A 26,076-nucleotide genomic window follows, 5' to 3' on the forward strand; every position below is an offset into this window, starting at 1 on the left:
GCAAGGAGAGATGTTTGTACCTGTCCACTTAACACAGGCACTTTTGATTTTGTTAAGGCCTAGTAGATGTGACCATGGATGAATCTCCACCCCTCCCCTTATTGCCACTCCCAAGCACTGTGTATCTCTCACAATTAGTGCGATCGGGTTACAATGTGTGAGTGACTTTGACAAGAAGGGCTGGCCGAGCCTGAACGAAATGTCACACTCACAAAGAAGCCTCCAGGAAAATGGCATTTAAAAGGAGAATTACCAGTTTCAGGTTTAACTTTTTGTTTCTCACCTCTAAACACGCCCCAGATCGTCTATGGCCCAAAGGCTACGCTGGGTGGGCTTCGGGGATTGTGCTGTACTAGCCGGTTTGGGAGGGGATGACACAAACACACAACTATAGTTTGAGCCTGATTCTAAAGGAAAGTGTTAGTCTGCGAGTGGAGGTTGGCAAACTTCCATGTCCTATAAAATGCCACATACTTGTACAATACATGGAGCAAAGTAACAATTTAGAAATATCTATTCCACCTGGTATGTGAATAGTGAATAACTCTTAGGGGCGGGGGAAGCACGCTAAGGAAAGAAGGGGAGGGGGTGGATGCTGAGCTGGGGGACCCATATGCTGGGAAGTGTATGAAACGGGAAGCACATTATGTACATTGTGATGCTTATGATGATGCCGCGGGCGCTGAACACCATGAGCTGTTTCACACCAGTGGGGTTGGTCTGCCCCCAGAAGAAGAATTCTGACATTACAGCTCTCTCTCTTTCTCTCTTCGCCCCACCCCCAAACACACACCACTAGAAGTTTCGTTCTAAGCAAAGCCATGTTTAAATTTTCTAAACTTCGCCTGTAAAAGTGTAGAAAACAAACTTGGACAGCCACTGTGATCTTGGGCAAACCACTCCAGTACTTGATTCCCTTATCAGCTACATGGAGAGTGCTCAGAAACAAGATGCAGGCTTTAGTGCTCTGCATATGTGCACAACAGGAGGTTCGTGTCTGCGTCCAGAAAAATGCAGGCTGTAGGCCACTATGACAGCAGACCACTTAACCTGAAGTAAGGATGCTCTTAACCAGCACAGTCCTTGTGAAGCTGCTCGCAATAACTGTTTTTAGGGGTTGACATGACAGACGGTAATAGAACGCATTATGGCATTATGTTTTAATGGAGTTGGAAGTCCCACAAACGTCCGCCGTCATCCAATTTTCTTCTTCCTGACACGTTTACAATGTCTGTTTTGCTTCAAAATGACAGGCCCGCACCATTCCGCTTGTAAGTGGGCCTGGAGGGGGAGCGATCCCCGTGGCAAGCCTATAAGTGTGGCTTTAAAAATGGCAGGCATGCTAATTTATGGAGACTATTGGCATTAGCGCCGGAAATTAAAGCAACTTAATTCTCCGTGAATGGATATGAAATAGAGCGGGTCGGATTAATTTCAAAGCTGGTAGCTGCCTCCCCCCGCGGTTGTCAAATCCGGGCTCGGAGTTGTAGGAGATGTTTTGGCAGACAGGGAACAGCGCTTCCAAAGGGCACGGTAAGGGGCAGCAGTTTTGAGGCTTCGCCAATACATGGCGGTAACATTCAAGAAAAGCGGGAAACAGTCTATTTATTTGGTGACAGGGGGAGCGCAGCAATGGCACAAAGCTATTTTGCCCGGAGCGCTGAAAATCATTGCACTGTTTCTGCGGATGGAGCCGATTTAAACTAAAACGGAAGCACCAGGACGCTATCAGCGACAGTAAGGTGAACATTTGCAAAACATGTTTGCTAGTATTTTAGCAACACTGTTTGCACCGTAAACATATGTGCGAAAACCCCTTTTGCTACTGTGTAATTTCTTCATGTGTGCATTTATATTTTCTAATAATGCAACATGTATTGCACGTGTGCATAATGTAGTAACGCTGGTTCTAAATTGTACTAATATAGGTACTGTAGCAGCAGTCAACATTAGCAATAGTGCTTAAAAATATTTTACGAACACGCGCAATACATATCTGAGGCACGTGTGGAAAAAATACATAGTTCCTCAGACGATTTGATAGTTGATATGACATAGAAAGGGGCAAAGCTGGTGTGAAAACCTGCATAAAAGCCCCTAAAATGGACACCAATGCACGAGACCGCTCCAAAAGCGATCCGATTGTAAAAAAAAAAAAAAGCCAGCGAGTGGTGCGCGTGCGCGCCACTGCGAGCATATATCTTCAATTACTGCGGCCCTGCGGTAATTGAAGATATATGGCCTTTGGTGCGCGTTAAGACACCAATAGGCCATGGGTGGAGCTATGCGACCGCCCATAGCCTATTGCGTGTTCTGTTTCAAAAGTACACACACACAAAGGCCAATGAAAATGGACCTACAAAATAACACGCACGAGCTGCGTGGAATTTCTAGGTTCATTTTCTAAACCCCGGGAAAAGGACTCTCGCTGTGCGACACTGCATGCGTGGTGTACGCTAGGCCCGAGACCTAAAAATGCCTGAAAAGTTAGTCAATGTTCAGCTTTCAGAATATCTTCAGGAGGGCCAACAGTTAGCCAAGGTGTCCCGCAGGCTCGTCATTAAGTCCTGCCCTTTTTAACATCATTATGGTCCCTTGGCTTTGGTTGTTAAAACGCTCGGATGTAAAATAATTTCCTACGCCGATCACACTAAGCTGATCTTTGCCATCAAGGGATTGCTGGCCTCAGTCAAAGCTCCTTTCTTCAACTGCATGCGTGCTGTCTTTGATTGAAGAGCAGTCAACTCAAATGCAATTCATAGAAGACTGAGATTATATCTTTTGGGTCTCATGCGTCCAACTGCTGGGAAGATCTTTGGCCCACTGCTTTCCCATCGCCCCCTTTCCCAGTGGTTTAAAGCTTAGGGGAGTACCTGGATAGTACCCTCTCTGAGGGCTCAGATCTCTGCGGTGCTAGGCCAATGCTTTTCGATGCTCCAGACTGTGTTAAGTAATTTCTTCACCTCTGACCTGTGCAAAGGCACTTAAGAGAGAATTGAAAGACATATAATACAGCCTATATCCACAGGCTACACTGTCCAGCACTTCAACTAGACATTCCACATTCCACCAAAACCAGCCCAGCTTGCCAAGTTTTCTTCACAGAGAAAACTTCCCCTTTTACCAGTAAAACCTCAGGAATGATAGAGAGGAAGGGGAGGACAGACAAGCCCCATAGGCTGCCATCATGTGGCTCAAAAAGGGATACCGTGCCTTTAAGAAAACTTTCTAGAACTTTCTCAGTATCCCAGAATGCCCAGCAGGTCCCATTTACTTTCAGTTCTTTTTTCCGGCTCCTGCTAGCAGGACCCTGGAGCATTGAGCTCTCCCTTCTTTGGGTTTATTATAGAATTTTTGCACTTTTTTTTTGTTTTTTTTAAAAACCTTTATTGTACAGAAAGCGCTCACAGATACGGGCCTACAACCCATCGGGCCGGCCACCACAATAAAAGAAACATAGCAGGCAATACAGAAGCGCCCACAGGACATCACAGCAATCCATATGAGAAGCAGAGGCAAGAAGCCACCGAGCAACCATCACGTACAGGATGAGAGAAGGTTGATTTTATAATAGAAGAAAGGGTGTCTCAGAATAAGGGCAGTCCGTAAAGTCCAGAGGGCCGTGGTGGGCCGCGAACAAGCAGCAGTATCGAACACAGGAAAATTCAAAAAGAACAGGTACATTTTGGCAAAGTCAGAACGTGAGTCCCACAGTAATAAGCAAATGCAACCGCTGCCCAGCGCCCTCCCACCACTACGAAAACACACAATAATACACAGAACTAAAAATAGGTTTGAAAAACAAAGAGCCCTCTGCCACAACAACCCAGGGGAGGAAAGAAAAAGGGGGAGAGGGGAAAAAAAGGGGGGGAAAAGACATAGGAAAAAAAAGGGGGGGAGAAGTAAGAACGCAGCATCACTGCACGCGCCCCACGGCTAACGAAGCACTCAAGAATAGATCAGCACATGGAACCAGTGGTAACAGGAGGAATGAAAGCGTAGTAAACCGTGACGGCAGGAATACCAGAAGGCCCATGCTAGCAAAAACACCCCAGGGGGCCACATGCCGACACCGCGTCTCGAAAAAAGGGGATACATAAGAGCCATAGAACCAAAAAAGGAATGAGGGGAAAACACAATACAACAGACCCCCCCCCCACCCCGGAGATCCCACCCTGCACCCCTGCAGAAGGCTATGGCCTACCCCCCGGCAGCGTGCCTGTCGCCCTAATCAGAACCCGAAATATAGAAGAGATAAAAGTAAGCAAGAACCACAAAGACAAAAAAGAGAAGGGAAAACAGGGAAGTAGCAACGGGAGAGGAGCCATATAATCAAAACCCCATCAGCTCCCACCCTCCCGTCCGAAAATACGCAGAACCCACGGGAAGATAATAAGCACAAGGATAAGCTCCAGGAACACGAAGGAGAATCGAACATAGTCATACAGTTACAAACGGATCATCCGATCATACCGCAAGATAACAGTCCACCGAGGCAAGTTCATCTCAACCCTGTCCTTGTTTATCCCAAGCTGTAGTCGTCCAACGCACAAGGAACCAGATCATGTGGAACAGGAGGTGAATAACAGGGAGTCCGATCGGCAATCCACACAAGTCATATCGATTGTGACCCGGATGAACCGGAAAGGACGGCAACCACCTCAGGCAATGCAGGCACAGTTCCGACGACAACATGAGGGAAGCCGATCCGGCGGAGCAATGACAGGATCTTCGTTGGGCCATTCGAGGCAAAAAGGGAAAGGGAGATCCAACAAGGCCGGTCCGGACAGGACCCGGCCGGCGGACCCCCTGTACAGGGGGGAGCACAGGATGAAGGAGGGCAGCGGACATCCGCACACCCACACCAACAGCAGCCGCCGGGCCCACGACCTCCAGGAAAGTTCCAGCAGTACACAACAGAGATGAAACACACCGGGGGGGGGCTCGGCAGGTCCGGCAAAATGATCCTCCTCCAGGTCAATGATAGGCGCGGCCATGGGAGCACTCCAGGAGCGCAAGGCGGCGAGGATGTCGCCAAGTGTAGGCTCACCTTTACGGTATTCAGCAAACGTGCCATGCGGCGGATCAGCGTCGCCAGTCTCGGCCAGTCCGAGAGACATGGGGTCGGCTGCCATCTTAGAAGCCTGGCGGGGCCGCGGCAAACTCCGACCCCCGTCCGGACACCAGCGGGGCAAACAGGATACAGCCGACCACCAGCAGAGGCACCACCAGAGCAGGAAGGGGGGCCACCAGAAGAAGGCGGGTCGCCGGCTCCCCACACGCTACCGGCTCCGTTCTCCGAGTCCGGGCGGAGGGACTCAAAATGGCCGGACCGGAGAACAAAGGGGAGACGGGCCACATACACGGTCAACCCCGTCCATGGAAGGCAGCGCCCCAACACCAGGCCGCAGGACCGCCGGATCAGGCCCGGATAGCCGTAATCGGTCTAATTGCACATCGGCCTCTCCGACCGAACCCACACCGCCACCAAGGGCCGGCCACAGCGCTCCGCCCCGCCCGGGCGCCGCCAAGGAGTGTCAGGCCCGCTCGCTCCGGAGGCCCCGAAGCAGACAAGGGTGCAGCCCAGGATCCGCGGCACCCAGGAACAAACGGATCGAACGGTAAGTGCCTGTGAAATGTCGTAGTTCCATAGTCTATCAAAGAATACTTCCCGGGGCAGGATAAAACACAGGATAGACGTTCCAGACAGGAAAGCGAACGGAGCCGAGCTAAAACGCGGCCATCTCGGACGCGAGCTTGGCTCCTCCCCAATTTTTGCACTTTTAAAGTGTGTGAGTGTTTACACTCGACGTATTTTGGTGCCCTCTTCCTCTTCTAGTGTTCTGTGCTGTTCTTTTTATCAAAAATGCCTGCAATATTTGATAAATGCCCAGAGTGCTCGAGGAAGAAGGCCAAGTCTGACCCACACTCTGTGTGTATCCTGTGCCTCCCTTCTACTTATCTCTTTGAGAAGTGTGAGATTTGCCAGACCTTCTCCTCCAGGACCCTGAGAGACAGAAAGACGATCAGGCTGGAAGAAAGAAGGCTGCAGAGTCAAGGTGGGTCTGGGCAGGCTGGCTCCCCAGCGTCAAGAAGGCCAGAAAGCGTCGGCGTTCTCCGTTGACGTTGATACCATCGACGACGGCGTCGAGAGGCATGACGGCGATCTGCTCCCCGTCTCCCCAGTGCTCTGGGTCAAGGCGACGTCGACGTTCGGCGTCGAGGGGACTGACGAGACCGCCGTCGAGGTCGCCGCCGAAGACGTCATCATCATCCTCATCGACGTCATCATCATCGACGTCGTCGTGAGGATTCCAGATGGCGTCGGCGCTAGCCATCAAGGCGACACCGCCGTTCACCATCGAAGTCGACTCGGCCATCAGCGTCGAGAAGGAGGCGTTCGACGTCGAGGTGCAGATCTTCAGCGTCGAGGTGGCGAAGCCCGACGTCGAGGCATAGGTCTTCGACTTCGAGACTATGTTCGTCGACGTCGAGGAGGCGTTCTTCAACGCCGAAGAGGCGTTCGACACCGAAGAGGAAGAGATCACCCTCCAGGAGGCGTTCTGGAGCCAGGAGTCCTTCCAGGTCCTCAGGGGCACGACGGCGACATCGGTCACCGATAGGGTGCGCTGCCTCTCAGTCTCCTACACCGAGGAAGAAGATGAGGGAGTCACCGGGCTTGGTGTACTCTGTGGTGTACTCTCCTCCCAAGCCAAAGTCAGTTACTCCTCCTCCTCCACTGCCGAAGGAGCCGCCTCCGCGCACTCCTCCGCCACCTCCTCCTCCTGTGCCTCCACATGCACCGCCACGGCCTCCAAGGTCGGTCTCACTGACGCACTTCCCTACTCCGCCTAAGGGGGCACCTCGGCCGAGGTCCCCGGTCGGGCCACCACCGCAGGTTCCGCCGCAGGCACCCGCAAAACCGCAGGTGCCGCCGCAAGCAACCGCTGAACGTCTGAGGCCTAGGAGGCCCAGATCTCGCTCCGGACGGAGAGGGAGATCCAGAAGTCGCCGTCGCTCATCGACGAGATCAAGACGACGCCATACATAGGAGGGGTCGTTCTCGGTACAGCACGGAGTCGTCCAGCGCAAGGGATTATTCACCAACCCTGTCAGGATCCCCTCGGACAAGGGTGTCCCCTGTGGACGACGTGGTCTCCTTTCAGGAGGTTTTGCTGAGAGGGGCGAGCAAGCTGGGCATCCAACTGACAGTGCCAACGCCTACGACTTCCGTAATCGTTGAGACTCTCCACAAGAAGCACCTATCGAGACCTCTGTTGCCTTTGGTGCCTGGACTAGTGGAATCCGCTTTAGAGCTGTTCCTCACTCCGGCGGTGACGAAAGCCGCTCCCTCCAGGCTGCAAAAGAAGTATAAGGTGCCTGATGCGGACCCGGCTTTCCTCCGAATGGATCCAACTCCGGATTCCGTCATTGTGACGGCGGCAAGGAAACAACACGCCACCACCCTGTCCTCCAATGTGCCTCCGGACAAGTAGAGTCGCTGGTTGGACTCGGCGGGCAGAATGGTGTGCGGGACGGCCGCTACCTCTATGAAGGCTGCCAGTGCATCTGCGCTGTTGGGGCGCTATGACCGGGCGCTTTGGGAGTCCCTCCAACAGTTCGCCGACCTCCTCCCACGGGACAAGAAGGAGGATTTTATGGAGATCCTGAATGAGGGGTTGCTGGTGTCGAACCAGCTGATCAGTGCTGCTGCAGACTCGTCGCTCCTGGCAGCCCACGGGTACTGCCATGGAGTGAATCAGAGGCGCCACGCTTGGCTCAGATTGACATCACTGAAACCTGAAGCCCAGCAGAGGGTTGCCAACCTGCCCTTCTCGGACGAGACTCTATTCGGTAAACACGCCGACGATGAGATGGCCCGCATGAAGGCGGAGGCCGAGACTCCTAAGGCGGTGGGCTTGGAGAAGCCCAAGGACCAGAAGAAGAACTACCGCCCGTTCCAAAGACGGTACGGGGCGCAGGGCAGAGGGCGAGGTCAACAGTCCAGACAGCAGCAACAGCAGCATCAGTTCCAGAGGAAGCCCTTCCAGAAACGTCAGAGGGGCAGGAGTGGTCAGCAGTCTGCCACCGCGACCAAAGGCCCGGCTGGGTCTAGGCCCTGAGCGGTTACTTCCCCGTCATCCAGTACCCACTCCGGTGGGGGGAAGCGTTCAATATTTTCTGGCAGAGTGGAGAAAAATTACTCCGGACAAGTGGGTGCTGAATCTTGTTTGCAATGGATACACCAGCCCGCCTCCAGCAATTCCACCGGTTAGCTCGCAGTTTCAGCTGCTCGAGCTCCAGGCGGAGGCCGATATCCTGTTAAGGAAACGGGCGATAGAAGACGTTCCTCTGTCCCAAAGGGGAAGAGGTCTGTACTCGCGGTTCTTTCTGGTCCGAACAAAGGACAAGAAAGAGTTCAGGCCTATTCTGGATTTCCGACAAGCAAACAAGTGGATTCGCAGAGAAAAGTTTTGCATGGTGTCTTTGCACCAGATTTATCCTCAGTTGCAAAGGGGAGACTGGCTGTGCGCGATAGACCTACAGGATGCGTACTTCCACGTGCCCATTGCACAGAACACCGGAAGTTCCTGCGATTCCAAGTCGGCGCCAATCACTATCAATACACAGTGTTGCCGTTCGGGCTGAAGTCAGCGCCCCGGACATTTTCCAAATGCATGGCAGTGGTAGTGGCACACCTGAGAAAGAACAATGTGTTTGTCTACCCGTACCTGGACGATTGGTTGATCAAGGCATCCTCCTTCTCGGAAGCTCAAGCGCACTTCCAATAGACGTCCGTTCTCTTGAACAAGCTGGGGTTGCACATCAACATGTCCAAGTCTGTCCCGACTCTGGTCCAATGCCTACAGTACTTGGGAGCCACCATCAATACGCTGTCTGCAAGCGTGTCTCCTTCGGAGGAAAGAGGTTATCACTCCTTCGGAAGGCTCAGGCTCTTATGACCGCTCCATCTACGACAGTGAGGACAGTGTCTTCTCTACTGGGGTCGATGGCCTCCTGTATCTTCCTCACGCCACACACACGGCTTCACATGAGACCGCTGCAGGAGTGTCTGGAGGATCAGTGGGACCAGAGGAGAGGCCACTGGGACGACAAGACACGACTGTCTCTGTATGCTCTACAGTCGCTGAAATGGTGGTGTTCAGCGGAGAATCTCCTCAAAGGGGTTCCCTTCCACAATGACATTCCCACTCAGACGATCGTGACGGATGTTTTTCTCCCCGGCTGGGGAGCGCATTCCAGAGAGTTACAGATACAAGGAACGTGGTCCCCGACGGAGTCCACATATCATATCAAATTCCTGGAACTCAGAGCGGTTCACTTGGCACTGAAGACCTTTCATCCGTCCTTCCAGACCAACTCTCTGCTTGTACAGACGGACAATACGTCCACGAGGTACTATCTTAACAAGCAGGGGGGCTCGAGATCGCGCACCCTGTCGCAGGAGGCGCAGGCGATCTGGCACTGCCTTCTTGCCAGAGGACTGACGATAACGGCTACTCATCTGCCGGGTGTGCAGAATGTTCAGGCGGACGCACTGAGCAGGCTGATCCAGGAAAACCACGAATGGGTCATAAACAACAAAGGACTCGGAGACGTCTTCGACAGGTGGGGCACGCCAGACGTGGATCTGTTCGCCACCGCAGAAAACAGCAAATGCCGAAACTTCGCATCCAGGTACTACCAGCAGGGAACGCTGGGGAATGCGCTATGGATCGACTGGTCGAACAGCTTTCTGTACGCTTTTCCACCAATTCCCCTGATTCCGGCAGTGCTCATCAAACTAGCCCAGTCCAGGGCACGGATGATCTTGATTGCCCCGGAATGGCCCGGGCAGTGGTGGTTCACGGACCTGCGTCACCGGTCCCTCCTTCCTCACATTCGGCTGCTGTGCCGGCAGGACCTTCTCACGAAGTTCGGGGGGGCAGATGGTGCACCCCAATCTCTCGTCTTTGAGTTTGGCGGCATGGCTCCTGAGATAGTGCAATATGGCCATTTGAATCTCCCTGCAGATTGTATGGACATACTGAAGGAAGCCAAGAGACCTTCCACTAGGACTTCTTACGTGTACAAGTGGAAGAGAATTTGCGTCTGGTGCAAGTCCGAGAACTATGATCCGATGACATGTAAGGAAGACGTCATCCTTCCATACCTTTTACATTTGGCGCAGTCTGGCCTTAATTGTCATTCCATTAAGGTTCATCTAGCTGCGCTGACTGCCTATAGGAAATGCCCTTCACAGAACTCCTTCTTCCAGATCCCTGTGATCAAAGATTTTTTGGAAGGCTTGAAGAAAGTGTTTCCTCCTGTCAGGCTCCCTTCGCCTTCATGGGAATTGAATGTGGTGCTGTCCAGATTGATGAAGGAACCTTTTGAACCTATTCCTAAGGCTTCGTTGCAGCACCTGTCCTGGAAGGCGGCGTTCCTCGTGGCCATTACATCGGCCCGGAGGGTGAGTGAAATTCAGGCGTTGTGTTGCCAAGAACCTTATACTGTATTTCATGCTGCTAAGGTTGTTATGCGTACTCACCCTAAGTTTCTTCCCAAGGTTATTTCTGATTTCCATGTTAACCAGACCATAACTTTGCCTATGTTTTTTCAGAATCCTTCCTCTCCAGCAGAAAGGTCTCTACATTCCCTGGATGTCAGGAGGGTGTTGAAAATTTCATCTGGATAAAACCAAAGATATCTGTAGGTCAGACCAACTGTTTATCAATTATGGGTCAGTCAGGACAGGTCTTGCTACCTCTAAACAGTCCATTTCGAGGTGGATTGTGTCCTGTATACAATTGTGTTATCAAAAGGCTAATAAGACCTTAGAGGGTAAACCTAAGGCACATTCCACCAGGGGCAAAGCTGCGACAAATGCTTTGCTACGTAATATTCCCATTGCAGAAATCTGCAGGGCCGCCACGTGGAAGTCGGTCCATACCTTCGCTAAGCATTACTGTCTGGACTCTGATGCCAGGGCAGATGCTCAGGTTGGACAGGCTTCGCTGCGAAATCTGTTCGCACAGTAGTGGTGTGGTACTCTTTCTCTCCACCGCCGCTTTTGTGTGGGGATGGGCTGGCCATTCTATTCACTAGATTATGACTATACACAGAGATCCTCTACTACAGAAGTAGTAGTTTCTGTCCTGAAACTCCAGTTCTGTAGTAGGGGTATCTCTGTTATAGTCCTAAGCGCCCGCCCTCCTCCCCGGTGGAGACAAATGTTTATGTTCGGAATGCTACAGGTCTGGCGTTATACGCCTGCAAAAAGAACTGAAAGTAAATGGGACCTGCTGGGCATTTTGGGATACTGAGAGTTCTAGAAAGTTTTCTTAAAGGCACAGTATCCCTTTTTTGACCCACATAATGGCAGCCTATGGGGCTTGTCTCTCCTCCCCTTCCTGTCTATCATTCCTAAGGTTTTACTGGTAAAAGGGAAGTTCTCTCTGTGAAGAAAACTTGGCAAGCTGGGCTGGTTGTGGTTTTGGTGGAATGTGGAATGTCTAGTTGAAGTGCTGGACAGTGTAGCCTGTGGATATAGGCTTCATTATATGTCTTTGAATTCTCTCTTAAGTGTCTTTGCTGGACTGCATTTTTAGACAGCTTAAGAGATTATTTTTGATTGCTCCGGGGTCCACGCTCATGAGCGGGACTATTCACTAGATTATGACTATAACAGAGATACCCCTACTACAGAACTGGAGTTACAGGACAGAAACTACTCCTTGCCGCATTTCCCATCGATGCAACATTGCTTGTCGTGGAAGCGCAACGCAACCTAAGGTACATTGACGCAGAGTGTCGCATCTAAGAACTGACCTGAACTAAGCCTAAATCTACCATCTTAAAGTAATCATAGTGTGTATTTTTGTTGTTTATGGTCCTGTGGTAACTCTATATAAAGTCTACTTATTTTTTATATAAAACCTGTGTGGTGTCCATTTGTAGTGTTGTCACTGAGTTACTGTATGTGGTCACAACTGCTTAACTTACAGAGCCTCTGAAATAAGCCTTGACTGTTCGCGCCACGCAGCCTAGAGGGTGAGCAGGGGTTATTTTAGGAGTGTAATCCCCCTTGTCCTGACTAGAGGAGAGGGTCCCTATTTGTCACAAGTACCTACCTGTGCCAACTAGAGACTCCCAAATCTAACAACCACCTTAACAATGTAGAGCTTTCGTCTTTAATCTGCATAAGCCATTTGAGAGGCCTGTGGTCAATTTGGACAAGGAAGTGAGAACCAAACAGGTTTGGTCTCAGTTTCTTCAGGGATCAAACCACAGCAAAGGCTACCCTTTCAGTGGCACTCTAATGCTGCTCTCTGGGGCGAAGCCTCTTGCTTATGAAAGCAACTGGTTCGTCATGGCCATTATCATTGGTCTGGAATAGAACCGCTCCTATCCCATATTCAGAGGCATCTGCCTATACTATGAACTGCTTGGTATAATCTGGAGCTTTCAGAATGAGTGCGGAGCACATTGCTTCCTTCAGGATGTCAAAAGCCTTTTGACCGCTCACTGACCAGTTAGCCTTTTTTGGGCATTTTCTTGGAGTTCAGTTCTGTGAAGGGAGCCGCAATGGACCCATATCCTTTCACAAACCACGTGTACCCAGTACAGCCAAGGAATGTCCTGACTTGAGTCTGGGTGGTTGCAGCCTCCCAATCAAGAAAGGTCTGGATTTTGGGCTTTAGGGGTTGAACTTGTCCTCCATCCACAAGGTGTGCTCTGCCCTATCTGGTACTTGCTTGCCTTGATAGTCAGATCTGCACTCTGCAGAACCTTCAGGACCTTCCCTAGGTGGATGAGGTGATCCTGGGAGGTGGAGCTAAAGACAGCAATGCAATCAAGATATGCTGCAATAAAGGACTCCAGCCCAGCAAAGACTTTGTTCACCCAACTCTGGAAGGTGGAAGGGGCGTTCTTTAATCCAAAGGGCATCACAGTGAACTGGAAATGCCCATCTGGGGTGGAAAATGCTGATTTCTGTTTTGCTTCAGGAGTCAGACCTATCTGCCAGTACCCTGATGTGAAATCAAAAGTACTCAGATATTTGGCTGCCCCAGCCGGTCAATAATTTCATCAGCTGTAGGAATTGGATGTGCATCAGTTTTTGGACTGCATTGAGGCCCCTATAGTACAGAGAAAACCGAATGTATTTATTCCCACTCTGGAAGTGAGGCTTAAGGACTGAAATGGCTAGGCTGGCCCTGGGTTTTGAGCGTTCAATGACGCCCAATTACGTCTCCTTGCTTAATTCAGCCTTGATGCTTTCTTTGACATGGTCGACTGCCTTTAGAGTTTATTCTTGACAATTAGGCTGTCACCAGTGTCCACATCCTCTGTACAACTATTAGTCTGACCAGGGGCAAATGAGAAGAGCTCAGTAAACTGATTTAGGAATTGCCTGCAATCAGTCTGGTGTTGGGCAGTGATGGTGTCTTACAAGACCACTACTTCCACATACCCATCTTTAGAGTTCTGAGAGAGGAGCTCAGGGAGAGGTTCCCTCTCTGCTTCCTGATCCTCATTTGTAACCATGAGAGTGGTCAATTCAGCCCTGTTGTTATGGGGTTTCAGGCGGTTTATGCGTATGACCCTCTTGGTCTTCCTACATGTGCCAAGCTCCACCTAGTAGGTGGTCTCCTTTTTTTTTTTTTTCAAGGATACAGTAGGGCCCAGTCCATTTATCCTGGAGGATCCATTTATCCTGGAGGACCCAGGGAGCCACAGGCTCCAAAACCCACACCTTCTGCCCTGGTTGAAACTCCACCATGGGAGCCTTTTTGTCATAACCAAGCTTCTGGAGCTCTTGACTGGCCTCAAGAATTTTGTTGGCTTTTTTTCATGTACCAAGCCATCCTGGAACAAAGACCAAGTACATAATACACAATATCCCACTTCTATTCTTTGAAAAGTCACTCCCATCCTTCACAAGACACAGGGGTACCCACGCAGAAGCTCAGAGTGGAATGCCCCTACTCCCTTCTGTGGCACCTCTCTGTAAGCATAAAGTAGGCATGGTGGAAAACATCCCATCTCCTTATGAGCTTTTCTGGGAGTCTACCAATCGTACCGTTCTGTGATTGTTAAATCTTTCAACAAGCCGATTTGCGTTTGTATGGTATGGGGTGGAACCTATAGGTCACCTCACACTCAGCCCACATGTGTGTTAAGTATGCATACATAAATTTGTATCCTCGGTCAGTGGTGCTATGTAGGAGAATTACCCTAGGAAAGCTGGTGGCATGATCCACTACCATCAGAATAAATCGGTTTCCTGATATTGTTTGAGGGTCAAGGGGACCAACAATGTCAATCCCAACCCACTCAAAGGGTTATATTATGTTAATTTAGTTTTGTAAGGCAAACCGTGCCCCAACAAGGGTTTCCCGGCACCAGCCAGAGAGGAATCGAGAAAAAGTCGAATTATTGGTTAAACAACCCGGTTTTTAAACTTTTTTCGAACGTTTCCATACACAGTTTCGTTACGGAGTGACATAGGAAGGGAGTTCCACAAAGAAGGACCCAACCAAGCGAAGGATCGACCACCCATCCGCGACAGTCTGATCCTAGGGACTGAAAATTTAGCTTGAGTGGTATAGCGAAGAGTGCGGGAGGGTAGGGAGGGGCAAATCAATGCTTTCAGGTATTGAGGAGCTGGTACCCAATTAACCACTGGAAGTGGAATTAAGAGGGCATTCAGGTGGCTGTCTGTCTTGCTACTGGCTTGACAGGTGGCACTGGAGCTGCAAAACTCCTTCACCTTCTGAGACATTCCTGGCCAGTAGAAGTGGTTCACCAACCTAATTCAAGTTATGATCTGGGCAAGATGCCCAACTAGGGGAATGTCATGGGCCAGGGCTAGGGGAAAATCTCTAAATGTCTGAGGCGCTACCACTCTCCTAGTGGCACCCGGTTTGGGGACTCTGGCCTCAGTGTATAGGAGTCCCTCCTACCATTGGGTCCTGTGGGAACCGCTGTTGCTTCCCTTTTCCTGATCAGCAGCTTGCTGTCTCAGGCTTTCAAGAGTGGGACAGATCCTCTGTCGCTGGCACAGTTCTTCCCTAGAGGGTCCCCCTGTGCCCAAAAGTTCTTCTGTGTTCGGCCCAAGCTCCTGGGGCTCTGTTTCCTCTGGGACTGACCAGTCTTCTCGCTTAGGAGATGGGACTTGATCTGGTGTCTCATCAGAATTTGGTTTCCTAGGCGTCTTGCCTTTTCTATTGGAAGGTTCGCCATCATTGCGGCATTCTAGAGGCAGACCGACAAACATCCACCCAATCAGAAGCTGGAATAAGGTTGAAGGTACTGATAAACTTTTTTTCCCTATTTCAGCTTCTGCTAGGGTAAGGGGGCTTGTGATTGACAACATTGAAGGTACACTATCTGACTGCATGATGTTAGTACAGCATCTCAGATATGTATTGTGTATGTGTGAGGCCGGGCTGTTACAGTTCCCTCCGGACACATGCAAAAGAACTAGTGGAGCTCTCTTCTGCTGGCAAGTTAATATTACAGCTATTACATGCAAACGATGTGTGAGATCTTTTGTTTTCATGTTAAAGCGCTCTGGAGCCCCATAGAGGCAGCTGTCAGTGTTTGGTTATTCATATAGGGAGGAAATATCCATAGTCGTTTTGTGACGTCACAAGAGGCTGAATTGCTATCTTAAAAATGTTTTCAAGATAAAGTCACGTAGGAGTGCAAGTAAAAATTGTGACCGCTTAACCATTGCGTTGATTTATAAAGGAGTTTAAGGTTTCCAACTGGTAAAAGCAAAGCAATTTGGTGCCCTTCTACAATGTTAAACACAGTGACCTGATCCATTTTCCTTTGGGTAGGATGAAGCAGTTAGGTGGGGTTGGGAGAATGAATTCTGTTTTAAGCAGGTTTTGTTTAAAGTAATGGATCGCCCTCCAGGCTTGGTTACCTAAAAGCAGCAAAGGTTTAGACTGCCTGAAAACTGCAACCCTTTGTAACTAAATGAAAAGTTGCCGACATAAGGCTTCTTAAGCATCTTTTGTGCAATACATCTGCGTAGTTGAATGATACATTAAAATGGTGTATTAATAATCTCCTGAGCATAGCGGGTTCTTCTTTGGCATGACGTAACAATATCAAATTAAAAGGGTTGGTTTTCTCACTGCCTCTTAGGACAGATGTGTTGGCACCAAGAAAAGCCATTTTTTGCTTGAACAGTTTTTAAGGTCAGGTGCCCAGTGGATAAAATGATTGTTCTCGTCATCTATCTATCATTAAATACATTTCACATGAGGAAGGAAAAGATATAGGGCCAGATGTTAGTCAATTCAATTTTGCGAGTCCTTAATAGTGATTTTTACCGAATCGCTTAAGGATTAAGGGGAGAGGGGTTGGCCTAACGGCTAAGGCGCTCGACTTCGGACCTGGGGATCTGGGTTCGAGTCTCGGTAACGACGCCAAAAACCCCCTGTGATTATGGGCAAATCACTTAATCTCCCCGTGCCTAAAAAATGAAAGTGTGTCCTCATGTAACGTAACTGGTGCTATGTAAAGCGCTCTGATAACTGATTGGGTTCGGTTCTAGTTCGCGCTATATAAAACTACGAAAAAAAGAAGAAAAAAAAAGGACTCGCAAAATTGAATGTAGGTAGGAATCGCAAAAATATTTGCGATTCCTTAATATTCCTTAATTGCGAATCGCAAATTGAGATTCGCAATCAAGGAATACCATCCCATTCATTCCTATGGGCCAAAAGGCCTACCTACATTGCTCACAGCCAAATTACGATTGCAAACGCTGGAATTCTGCGAATTTCAGCATTTGCAATCGCAATTTGGCTTCCTACATTATTTTTACTCAAACCTCTTCGATATGGAGGTGGCATTACTGCCTTTTCTTATAGTAAGATACTTTCGTAAAGGCATTGGTAATACTATGTTTCAAAATTAAATAACTTAATTTCAGTCTAGTGCCTTAACCACTAAAATGCATTTTGTCTACTGTGCTTGTAGAGGATTTGTTAAACTTGGCGTGTTGTATTTTTTTCATGTGAGATTACAATTTGAAAAGCTGTGTATAATCAAACTCACTTTTTCATTGCTGTTTCTTTTTCTAGAACAAAAAACAGCACATTCCCTACAGAAACAGTAAGCTTACACGTTTACTCAAGGATTCCCTTGGAGGCAATTGTCGCACTATAATGATTGCTGCTGTTAGTCCATCCTCTCTCTCCTATGAGGACACATATAATACACTTAAGTATGCAAACCGAGCAAAGGACATTAAGTCTGCCGTAAGTAGAATTTCTTTTTAAATGTGATTTTGGATTTTGTCTGCTTAACTTCCGTTATCTTTATACTAAGAACATGGGATTTTGTCTGCTTAACTTCCGGTATCTTTATACTAAGAATATGAGATTGAAAGTCAACTAAACACCAACAAAACAGAAGTACTCATCATGGGCCCACACCCCGATGCCTGGAATGACACCTGATGGCCCCCCACCCTCGAAGTCCGCCCACCCACGCACGAACCCTGGGAATCATCCTGGACTCTCTACACAAAATGGACCACCAGATCAACGCTGTCTCGTCCTCCTGCTTACACACCCTCTGCCTCCCACGCAAGACATTCAAATGGCTCCCCCTCGAACACAGAAAGACCATCACTCACGCCCTGGTCACCAGCACTCGACTACGGCAACGCACTCTATGCCGGAATAAACAAACACTTCACACGTAGCTACAGAACATCCAGAACGCCGCCACAAGACTGGTCCTCAACCTGCCAAGACACATATCTCCCAGCATCTGTGCACACTCCACTGGATCCCCATCGAAGCTAGAGTCACCTTCAAGATGGTCACCTATTCTCACAAGGCCCTCCACGACACCAGCCTACCTGAACAGCCGACTCCAATTCCACGCACCCGAAAGTACCCTAGAATCAGCCCAGCACTCCCACGCTGTGGTACCCCACACCCAAAAGACCAGATCAGGTGGCCGCTCCTTCTCCGTCCTCGCGGCCAGAGCCTGGAACGGCTTCCCTCTCCACCTCAGACAGACAATATCTCTCCCCATCTTCCCAAGAAACCTCAGAACCTGGCTCTTTGACAGACCCCTCTCCTTGATGGACTGGAACCTGCGAAACCCCCTTCCAACAGTGCCTTGAGACCCTCACTGATGAGTAGTAGCGCTGAACAAAGCATGCTTGATTGATTGAAGTCACAGAGCACAGACATTACTTGGACTTTAGTGTCACACATGATCCAGAATGTTTTTCTATTTTTTTTTCTCCACAAAATATTATCTGTTTTTAAAGATCTGCCTTTTCATACTAAGGAGGATAGGAAATGCTTTTTTGGCAGTTTTTTACGCTATTCCCAAGGGGACTAAAATAGCTTCTTAAAACGCATCCTAGCACACTTGCATGACTGTTGCCATATAAGTCGGGCCTTTGAATGCGTAGACCCACTTTCTCTCATCAGATTTCCCCTCCAGTGCTGATTGCTATCAGTAAAAGCTGAAAACTGTCCTTGCCTTCAAGCTGATCTTCTCAACTTTAGGATTTTTAGGGATGTTTCTTCTTTTGTTTCTGGGTGTATTATTCAGTCTCCTAAGGATTGCTTCCATTGCGAGTCTTGTAGTGAACTGTTTTAGCATCTGGCAAGGACTTATCACATTCACTAATTCACCCAACTGCTCCCTCATTTCCACTGACCATGTAGCCAGACCTATTGATTTAGCTATTATTTAGCCTTTGTTTCTATTTTCTCCTCCTTTTGGAATGTCTGCTGAGTGAGTGCCGAATGCCTTATAATCGGCCATTTGGTGGGACTTCTGTCTGATCCTTCTAAAGCCATCTTCAACCATTATGATGTTTTATTCAAATCACTTGTGATAGATTCTAAAGTACAGCACAAAAAATGTAATCCTACACCAAATTGCGTACAATTAACCACATAAGAGTTCGCAAGGCATAAGCAACGTTTAAGCTGATCATGAAATAAATGGATTTCAAGCAGAGTGGACGGTGTAAGAGTTGTAAGGTATGTGCAAGTAGACTGAATATGAGATTGGGATTAGAAGTGAAGGTTATCATGTTGTAGAAATGTGTATTGCAAGCATTCTGCCTTTGTTATAACCAAGTATTGCTGCCTAGTTAGGGTATCTTGACAGTCTTTTAAAAAAAAAAAATTAAAAAGTTTTTTTAACCAGTGCAAAAACATTACATTTACATACCCATAACAACGAATTGCACATACTGTACATCGTTGCATAATTTGCTCAAACCCAATAACCAGCTGATCACAATAGTGTATCGCCATAGCAGGGTCCTCTCCATCACCCCTGTACACCTTAAAAAATAACTGCGATCCCCATCACATTCCCTTCTCAGAGCATCCTGATTCGGGAGACGTCTTTTATTCAGACGTCCCCGTTCCAACATGTTGTGAGTCCCCGGGCTCTTGGGTTAGACCATAGTGTCTCATCCAGTTGGCCCATATTTTTGAGAATTTTCTAGGGTACCCTCTGCTTTTATATGTCACCCTCTTTGCGGCCATGTAAAGATCCATACCCTGTTGCCATTCGGATAGTGAGTGGATTTCTTGCGTGCCCCAGTGTCATGCAATGTCCCACATGCCCATCACCAAACCAAGTGTACTAAAGAGTAGTTGAGGTCAGGAGATGTCCGTGTCACAGGGGATACCCAGAAGGATGAATTTATGGTCTAGCAGAATAGAGATGCTCCGGATTAGATTTACTTCACCAATTATCTCCTGCCAATATGTTGCTATGTGTGGACAGGCCCATATCATGTGAAGGAAGTTGCCTGGAGCAGCCTGGCAGCACAAACACCGAGGAGAGTCCGCGCGTCCCATTTTATGTAATTTTTCTGTCATAAAAGACCCAATGGAGGACTTTCATTTGGATGAGGTGGAACCTGGCCCGTATCGCAACCTCTCTAGGGCGCATCAAGGCAGCCTCCCAGTCTACATCCTCCATCACCCCCATGTCTCCTCCCCACGTCTCCCTCAGCTTACCCAGAGAATCGGGCATATTATTATTTATTGTGTTGCAGGTAACAGAGACCGCCTTGAAGGTTAACTTACTGAAGCATTCTCACCTCCAGAGGTGCATATCTGGGAACTCGTTATCTTCCATGCCCTTCGTCCCCCATGTGTGCCGCAACTGAGCATATTCAAGGAATTGGGAGGTGTGAAGTTGGAATTCTGTCCAAAGGACTGGAAAGGGTTTGCGTGCGCCCTTCGCTATGATCTCTCCCACTGTAGAGATCCCTAGTAGATCCCATGTTTCAAAGCCCCGAAACGTGTTAAGTTCTTTAAACCCCCCTCCACAGGGGGGTGCGGTGGTATCTTCACAGTCTTGTCCCGTGCATTTTCTCGCATTTCAGAGTTTGATGTCTGCTTGTTTATCAGGAGTGTGGGTATATGCTGTTCTTGTTTGTTCAGATGTATTTTTGTAATGGTTAGTGGAATTTATTTATTTATTTATTTATAGCAATTTTTAAAGCGCAAACAAATACCCATAAGGGTGTCTCGGCGCTAAATTCACAGAACTCACTAGGAGGTGTTAGGGGAGTTAGGAGGAGGATAGCGGTGTCTGAGACAGGGGGGTTAGGAGGAGGAGAATAGCCATGTCTTGAGGTTTTTACGAAATTTTAGAAGCGTGGGGGCAGTTTTGATGTGGAGAGGTAGAGTGTTCCACAGTTTGGCCGTGGCAATAGTGAATCGTCTGTTTTCCCAGTTAACCCTCCTTGTTCGATGGACTTTCAACAGAGAGGCTGAAGATGACCGTAGAATCCTATGTTGTTCAGGTGGACGGAGAGATTCTTTTTAAAAACTGTGGTCCTGTGTTGTTCAGGGTCTTATAAGCTATACACATAGCTTTAAATTTGATTCGGCTCCTGATGGGGAGCCAGTGGAGTTTTCTGATATATGGGGAAACGGATGAGAATTTAGGGATAGACAGTAGCGTTCTGGCTGCAGCATTTTGTACTGTTTGTAATTTATTGAGAACTCCTTCCTGCGCATTCAAGAGAAGTGAATTGCAGTAATCGGTTCTCGAGAACACTAATGTGCTGATGAGTTTTTCCTGCTGATTTTGGAAGGTAAGGAAGCAATTTTTTTATTTTTTTGAGGGTATAGAAAGCAGATGAGACAGCGGCGTTGGCATGGTGGTAAAACGTCAGCTTGTTGTCAAAGATGACTCCCAAGTTGCGGACCTTTGCCACCGGCTGGGGTGGGGGCCCCAACTGAGGTGGCCACCACTGAGGAGACCATGCTGGGCGCAAGCTCCCGAATGTCATCACCTCCGTTTTATCAGAGTTAAGCTTGAGGCAATTTGATGACATCCAGGAGCTTATCGCCTTCATTCCCTCCTGGAAGTTGGCTGCTATGGATGTTCCATTATTATGCACCGATAATACAAGTTGGGTATCATCGGCGTAGGTAGTGAGGGCAATTCCATAAGATTTTATCACCCTCGCCAAGTCCGACGCATAGATATTAAACAGCGTCGGGCTTAGCGAGGAGCCCTGGGGAACACCGCAAGGGAGGGAGAAAGTGTGGGAGGTGAAATTGCCCATCTTGATGGTCTGAGGGCGGTTAGCTAGGAATGAGGCGATCAGATCTTTAGCTTTGCCTCTTATTCCAAAAGCTGAGACACGGTCGATCAGAGTGACATGATCGACCGTGTCAAAAGCAGCCGAGAGGTCCAAAAGTATTAGGACTGCTGCTCCTCCCATGTCCATGGTAGCTCTAATTTCGTCTGCGGCCTTTAATAGTGCAGTCTCCGTCCCATGACCCTTTCTAAAACCAAACTGGGTATCATCAAGAAGATTGTTATCATTGATGAATTTGGAAAGCTGGATGTTGATAGACTTTTCGAAAATTTTGGCTGGAAAGGGGAGACAAGCGATGGGTCTGTAGCTAGCTGGAAGCTGAGGGTCCAGAGTAGGCTTCTTTAGAAGGGGCTTGATAATAGCTTCCTTCCAAACTGAAGGATATACGCCAGTTACAAACATGGCGTTGCAGATAGTGGTCAAAGCTGGGGAGATTGCACCCGGGATGCGATTTAAAATAGCTGGAGGGCAAGGGTCAAGAGGGGAACCGGATTTGATGCTGGATACCAAGCGATGAATATGACCCTGATCAACAGCATCAAAGGATAATAGGGAGGGCAGGGTATTAGTAGGGGGTTCTTCGGAGAGGGGAGGGGGAACGGAATTCGTAAAGGTGATGAAGATGGATCTGACTTTTTCCTCAAAGTAGTTGGCCAGGGCATCCACTAATGATTGAGAGCCTTCTAGGCGAGGTGCCGGGGGGTTAGACAAAGTGTTGACCACCCTATAGAGTTCTCCTGGTGAGTTTTGTGCTTGCTCGATTTGAGAGGTATAATAGCGACTTTTTTCAGCAACTATACGTCCTTTATAGATGGCCAGGGCCTTTTTGTAGGTCATTTTGTCTGCAGGACTATAGTTGCGTCGCCAGTGCCTTTCAAGATTCCTGCAGTGTTGTTTCTGCGTCCGAAGGGTTTCATTAAACCATGGTGCTGATGGTGTTTTCCTATTTCGAGAGGAGGTTTTGATAGGGGCTAGTTTATTACAGGCCAGATTTAGGTTCCTCAAGTAGGTGGAAGACGCTATGATGGGGTCATTCTCTTCAGGAATTAAATTTTCTTGAATCATCTCCGCTAGGTGCGATAGATTGATGTTTTTCCAATCTCTGTAAGAAGATTGGGAGGAGGCTGAGACTGTAGGTTTTGGTGGATTAGTTTCTACAGTGAAGAAAGTCGCTGCATGGTCTGTCCAAACGAGAGGAATGATACGGGTGATCTTTACTAAGGGGCTGTTAGTAAACAAACCGTCTAGAGTGTGGCCTGCTTGGTGCGTGGGAGAAGTTATCAGTTGAGTCATGCCAGCTGCTGCAAGGTCTGTTAGCAGCTGTGAGGTATCGTGGTTGTCAAGTGCTTCAAGGTGAAAATTAAAATCACCTAGTAGTGTAAAGTGGGCGGAATCTGCAACTGCTTCAATTAAGTTGCCTAAATTTGCTAGAAACCTGGCTCTTGAACCGGGTGGGCGATAAATTAATATGCCCTTGAAGGAAGATTTGGTGGAAAGGCATAACGAGAAAAGGAGAGATTCATATTCTGGACAGGTTAAATGTTTCGTTGTGATTTTGAAATGATCTCTATAAATTATCGCAATACCACCACCCTTCTTTATTGGCCTGTCCAATCTGCTTACGTTGTAATTGGCAGGGGTGGCTGCTCTAAAGTCGGGTCCGGAGGCTTCATCGCCCCAAGTCTCTGTGATAAACAAGAGATCCAGTTTGTATGCGTCGATCAAGTCGGCGATTTCTAGTTTGTGTTTGGGGAGGGATCTGGCATTTATTAACGCTGCTTGAACCAGTGAAGGGACAGCTTTGTCAGGTGTCAAGGATATATTAGTGCAAGTTGAACATCGGATTGGACCTAGAATGGAATTGGAGTATTCTAGGTGAGGTGGAGCATGGGGTATAGCAACAGTATACTTGAGTTCCAGTAAATCAGCTGTTGAATATTGTCGTCTCACCATGTTTGAAGGTGGTCTTGGTACTGGTGTTGCAGGGGGGGTGGCCCCTGGCCCGTCCTCGGCGCGGACGAGCGCAGACGAGCTTGCCTTATGCGCGCCTTTGGCGCGCAATCGGCGCGCCCGCTGCGCTCGTCCGCTGCGCTTCCGTTCGTAGCACATGCTTTATTGACCTACGTGTGCCATGAGAAGGGGGTGTGGTCAGCGCATGTGGGCGCGTCCGCAGGAAGGAAGGCGGCGTCGCCCTGGCAACAGTGTTCCGCGTCAGCCCTAAATCGGCTGGCCGGTCTGGTGTTGCTCGAGTGAGTCAGGGGAGTTTTAGCAGGTAAAATCAATTTAAACACAGTAAAAACAATGCTAACTCCCGGCTTTCCGCCTCAGGAGTGGATTCTGTGAACGTGCGCTCGTGGTCAGCGCTCGCTCTTGTAGTCTGAGGGGGCGTGGTCAGCGCGTGTGGGCGCGTCCGCAGGAAGGAAGGCGGCGTCGCCCTGGCAACAGTGTTCCGCGTCAGCCCTAAATCGGCTGGCCGGTCTGGTGTTGCTCGAGTGAGTCAGGGGAGTTTTAGCAGGTAAAATCAATTTAAACACAGTAAAAACAATGCTAACTCCCGGCTTTCCGCCTCAGGAGTGGATTCTGTGAAAAAGGTTTATGAAAAGGTACTACCAGGCTACAATTTGGTCCAAGCAAACAGAATGCAAAGATTAGTTATTCTCAATTGACACTGATGTGTTCCTGGGAGGGGTAGATAATAACCATTGTTTTTCTTTTTTCCTTCATAGGTAAAGAGCAATGTTGTCAGTTTGGACAGTCACATTAGTCAATATGTAAAGATTTGTGAACAGCAAAAGAAAGAGGTATGTTTCCTTTTCTCATGTTGTAGAAAATATCGTTGACATTTTATATACTTTTCCAAGAAAGTTAATTATTACAAACAGTTAACTCTAAGTAAGCTGTGAAGCCAAACACAAAAATACTTTAAAGTTTAACACCTTCGCTGCGGCGGCTATTCCGCCGCAGCGCTAAGGGGGCGGGGCGGGGGGCCGCGCGGCGCTCACACGCTGGTGACGGAACCGCTCCGTCAACAGCCTTGGGTGAGCTGTGCTGATGACGGAGCGGTTCCGTCATGGCCCCGCCCGCTCAATAGAACGCGCCGCGCAGGCGCAAAATCAGCGCCGCGCAGGCGCGTCGGGCGGGCCATGACGGAACCGCTCCGTCATCAGCACAGCGCCACCGCGGCTGATGACGGAGCGGTTCCGTCATCAGCATCGATGTGGTTAAGACCTTCATATCCACTGGGCTTAATTTCATTCCCAGTAATAAACACTTTACCAAAGAGGAAACCTAGAGATTCGTATATCCTTGAGGGTGATGTTATCAAAATTGCAGTTGTTATGATGAGTTCAGGCCTCAGCAAGGCCCAAAGGTACCGAAAGGGTTCGCCCTTCTGTGTACAAAGTCCTTAGACTTACAAATGAAGTTGGCAAGGAAACTGGAAATACAAAAACATAGTTTAATAAACCTTTAAAGGTGGTGATACAACCTCCACAACACTTCTACAGTATTGTACAGAGTAGCACACTGAATACAAGCACATGGCCCCTTTTATACACAGTGGAAGGGGTTCAGCTTACAGCTTAGACAGAGGTTGCAACCACGTAAGGACATTTCCAAATATATCAGTGGGTGGAGCTAACAGTATTTCTAGAACATGGGAGGGCTATGCTAATAAGGAACAACTGTTACTTCTGCTGAGCATGCGCTACACTCTCAAGAAGGACTAATAATAACTGTTGCTAGGTAGAATCCACAGTGTAACTGGCAGAGAGGTAGGACAATCAGAACATTGAGCACATGGCAATGTAGGGCATGAAAAATGGCGGACTCGAAATACAAAATGGAATCCCTATACTAGATATTTGGACTGATGCATTATGGCTTCAGCTAATGCTTAATAATACCGTTGTTTTATTTACAACAGACGACCCTTTCAGCGTTAGCTGAAGCCATTCCATTTCATAGGGTAGTCATCAAACTCATCTTGAATATCAATGCTCATAATGTTAGAAATCTCTTTAGTTAGACTCTTTTGATAAGCAGCTTCGGAAACAGCTTTCTTATTGGGTATACAAGAGGTAATGCAAAGGGAACATATCATAGGACCACATTGAATACACATACAGCAAGAAAAAAGAATTACTACTATTATACAAAGGCCAGTGAGGATCTTCCAACCCCATGTAGTAAATAAGGTCCAAAACCAACTAGAGAAGGTCCATGTACCATTATCAACATGTATGTCAGCAGCTATTTTATGCAGTTTATTTATGGCATTATAAACAGAAGGCGAGTTGTCTGGGATGAAGACACAACAGCTACTTCCAATAAGTCTACAAGCTCCTCCTTTTTCTGCTAATATGACATCTAACACCATTCTGTTTTGCAGGGCAACAATTCTAGTAATTTGCAACTCTTCAGTTACGTTTCCTAGTGCT

General features: G+C 48.3%; 1 protein-coding gene across 3 annotated transcripts in view; it reads left to right on the top strand.

Annotated features, from left to right (window-relative positions):
• The window catches only part of KIF18A (kinesin family member 18A), a 379,530-nt gene that overhangs the window by 113,143 nt on the left and 240,311 nt on the right, over positions 1-26,076 (top strand). For all 3 annotated transcript variants that reach the window (XM_078684198.1, XM_078684201.1, XM_078684200.1), the window contains exons 7-8: positions 17,109-17,285; positions 24,364-24,438. In XM_078684198.1, the coding sequence (XP_078540324.1) occupies positions 17,109-17,285; positions 24,364-24,438 (252 nt within the window). The remainder of the gene's footprint in view (positions 1-17,108; positions 17,286-24,363; positions 24,439-26,076) is intronic.

Source organism: Lissotriton helveticus, chromosome 3_2 (assembly GCF_964261635.1).
Source record: "Lissotriton helveticus chromosome 3_2, aLisHel1.1, whole genome shotgun sequence".
NCBI classification, from domain to species: domain Eukaryota; kingdom Metazoa; phylum Chordata; class Amphibia; order Caudata; family Salamandridae; genus Lissotriton; species Lissotriton helveticus.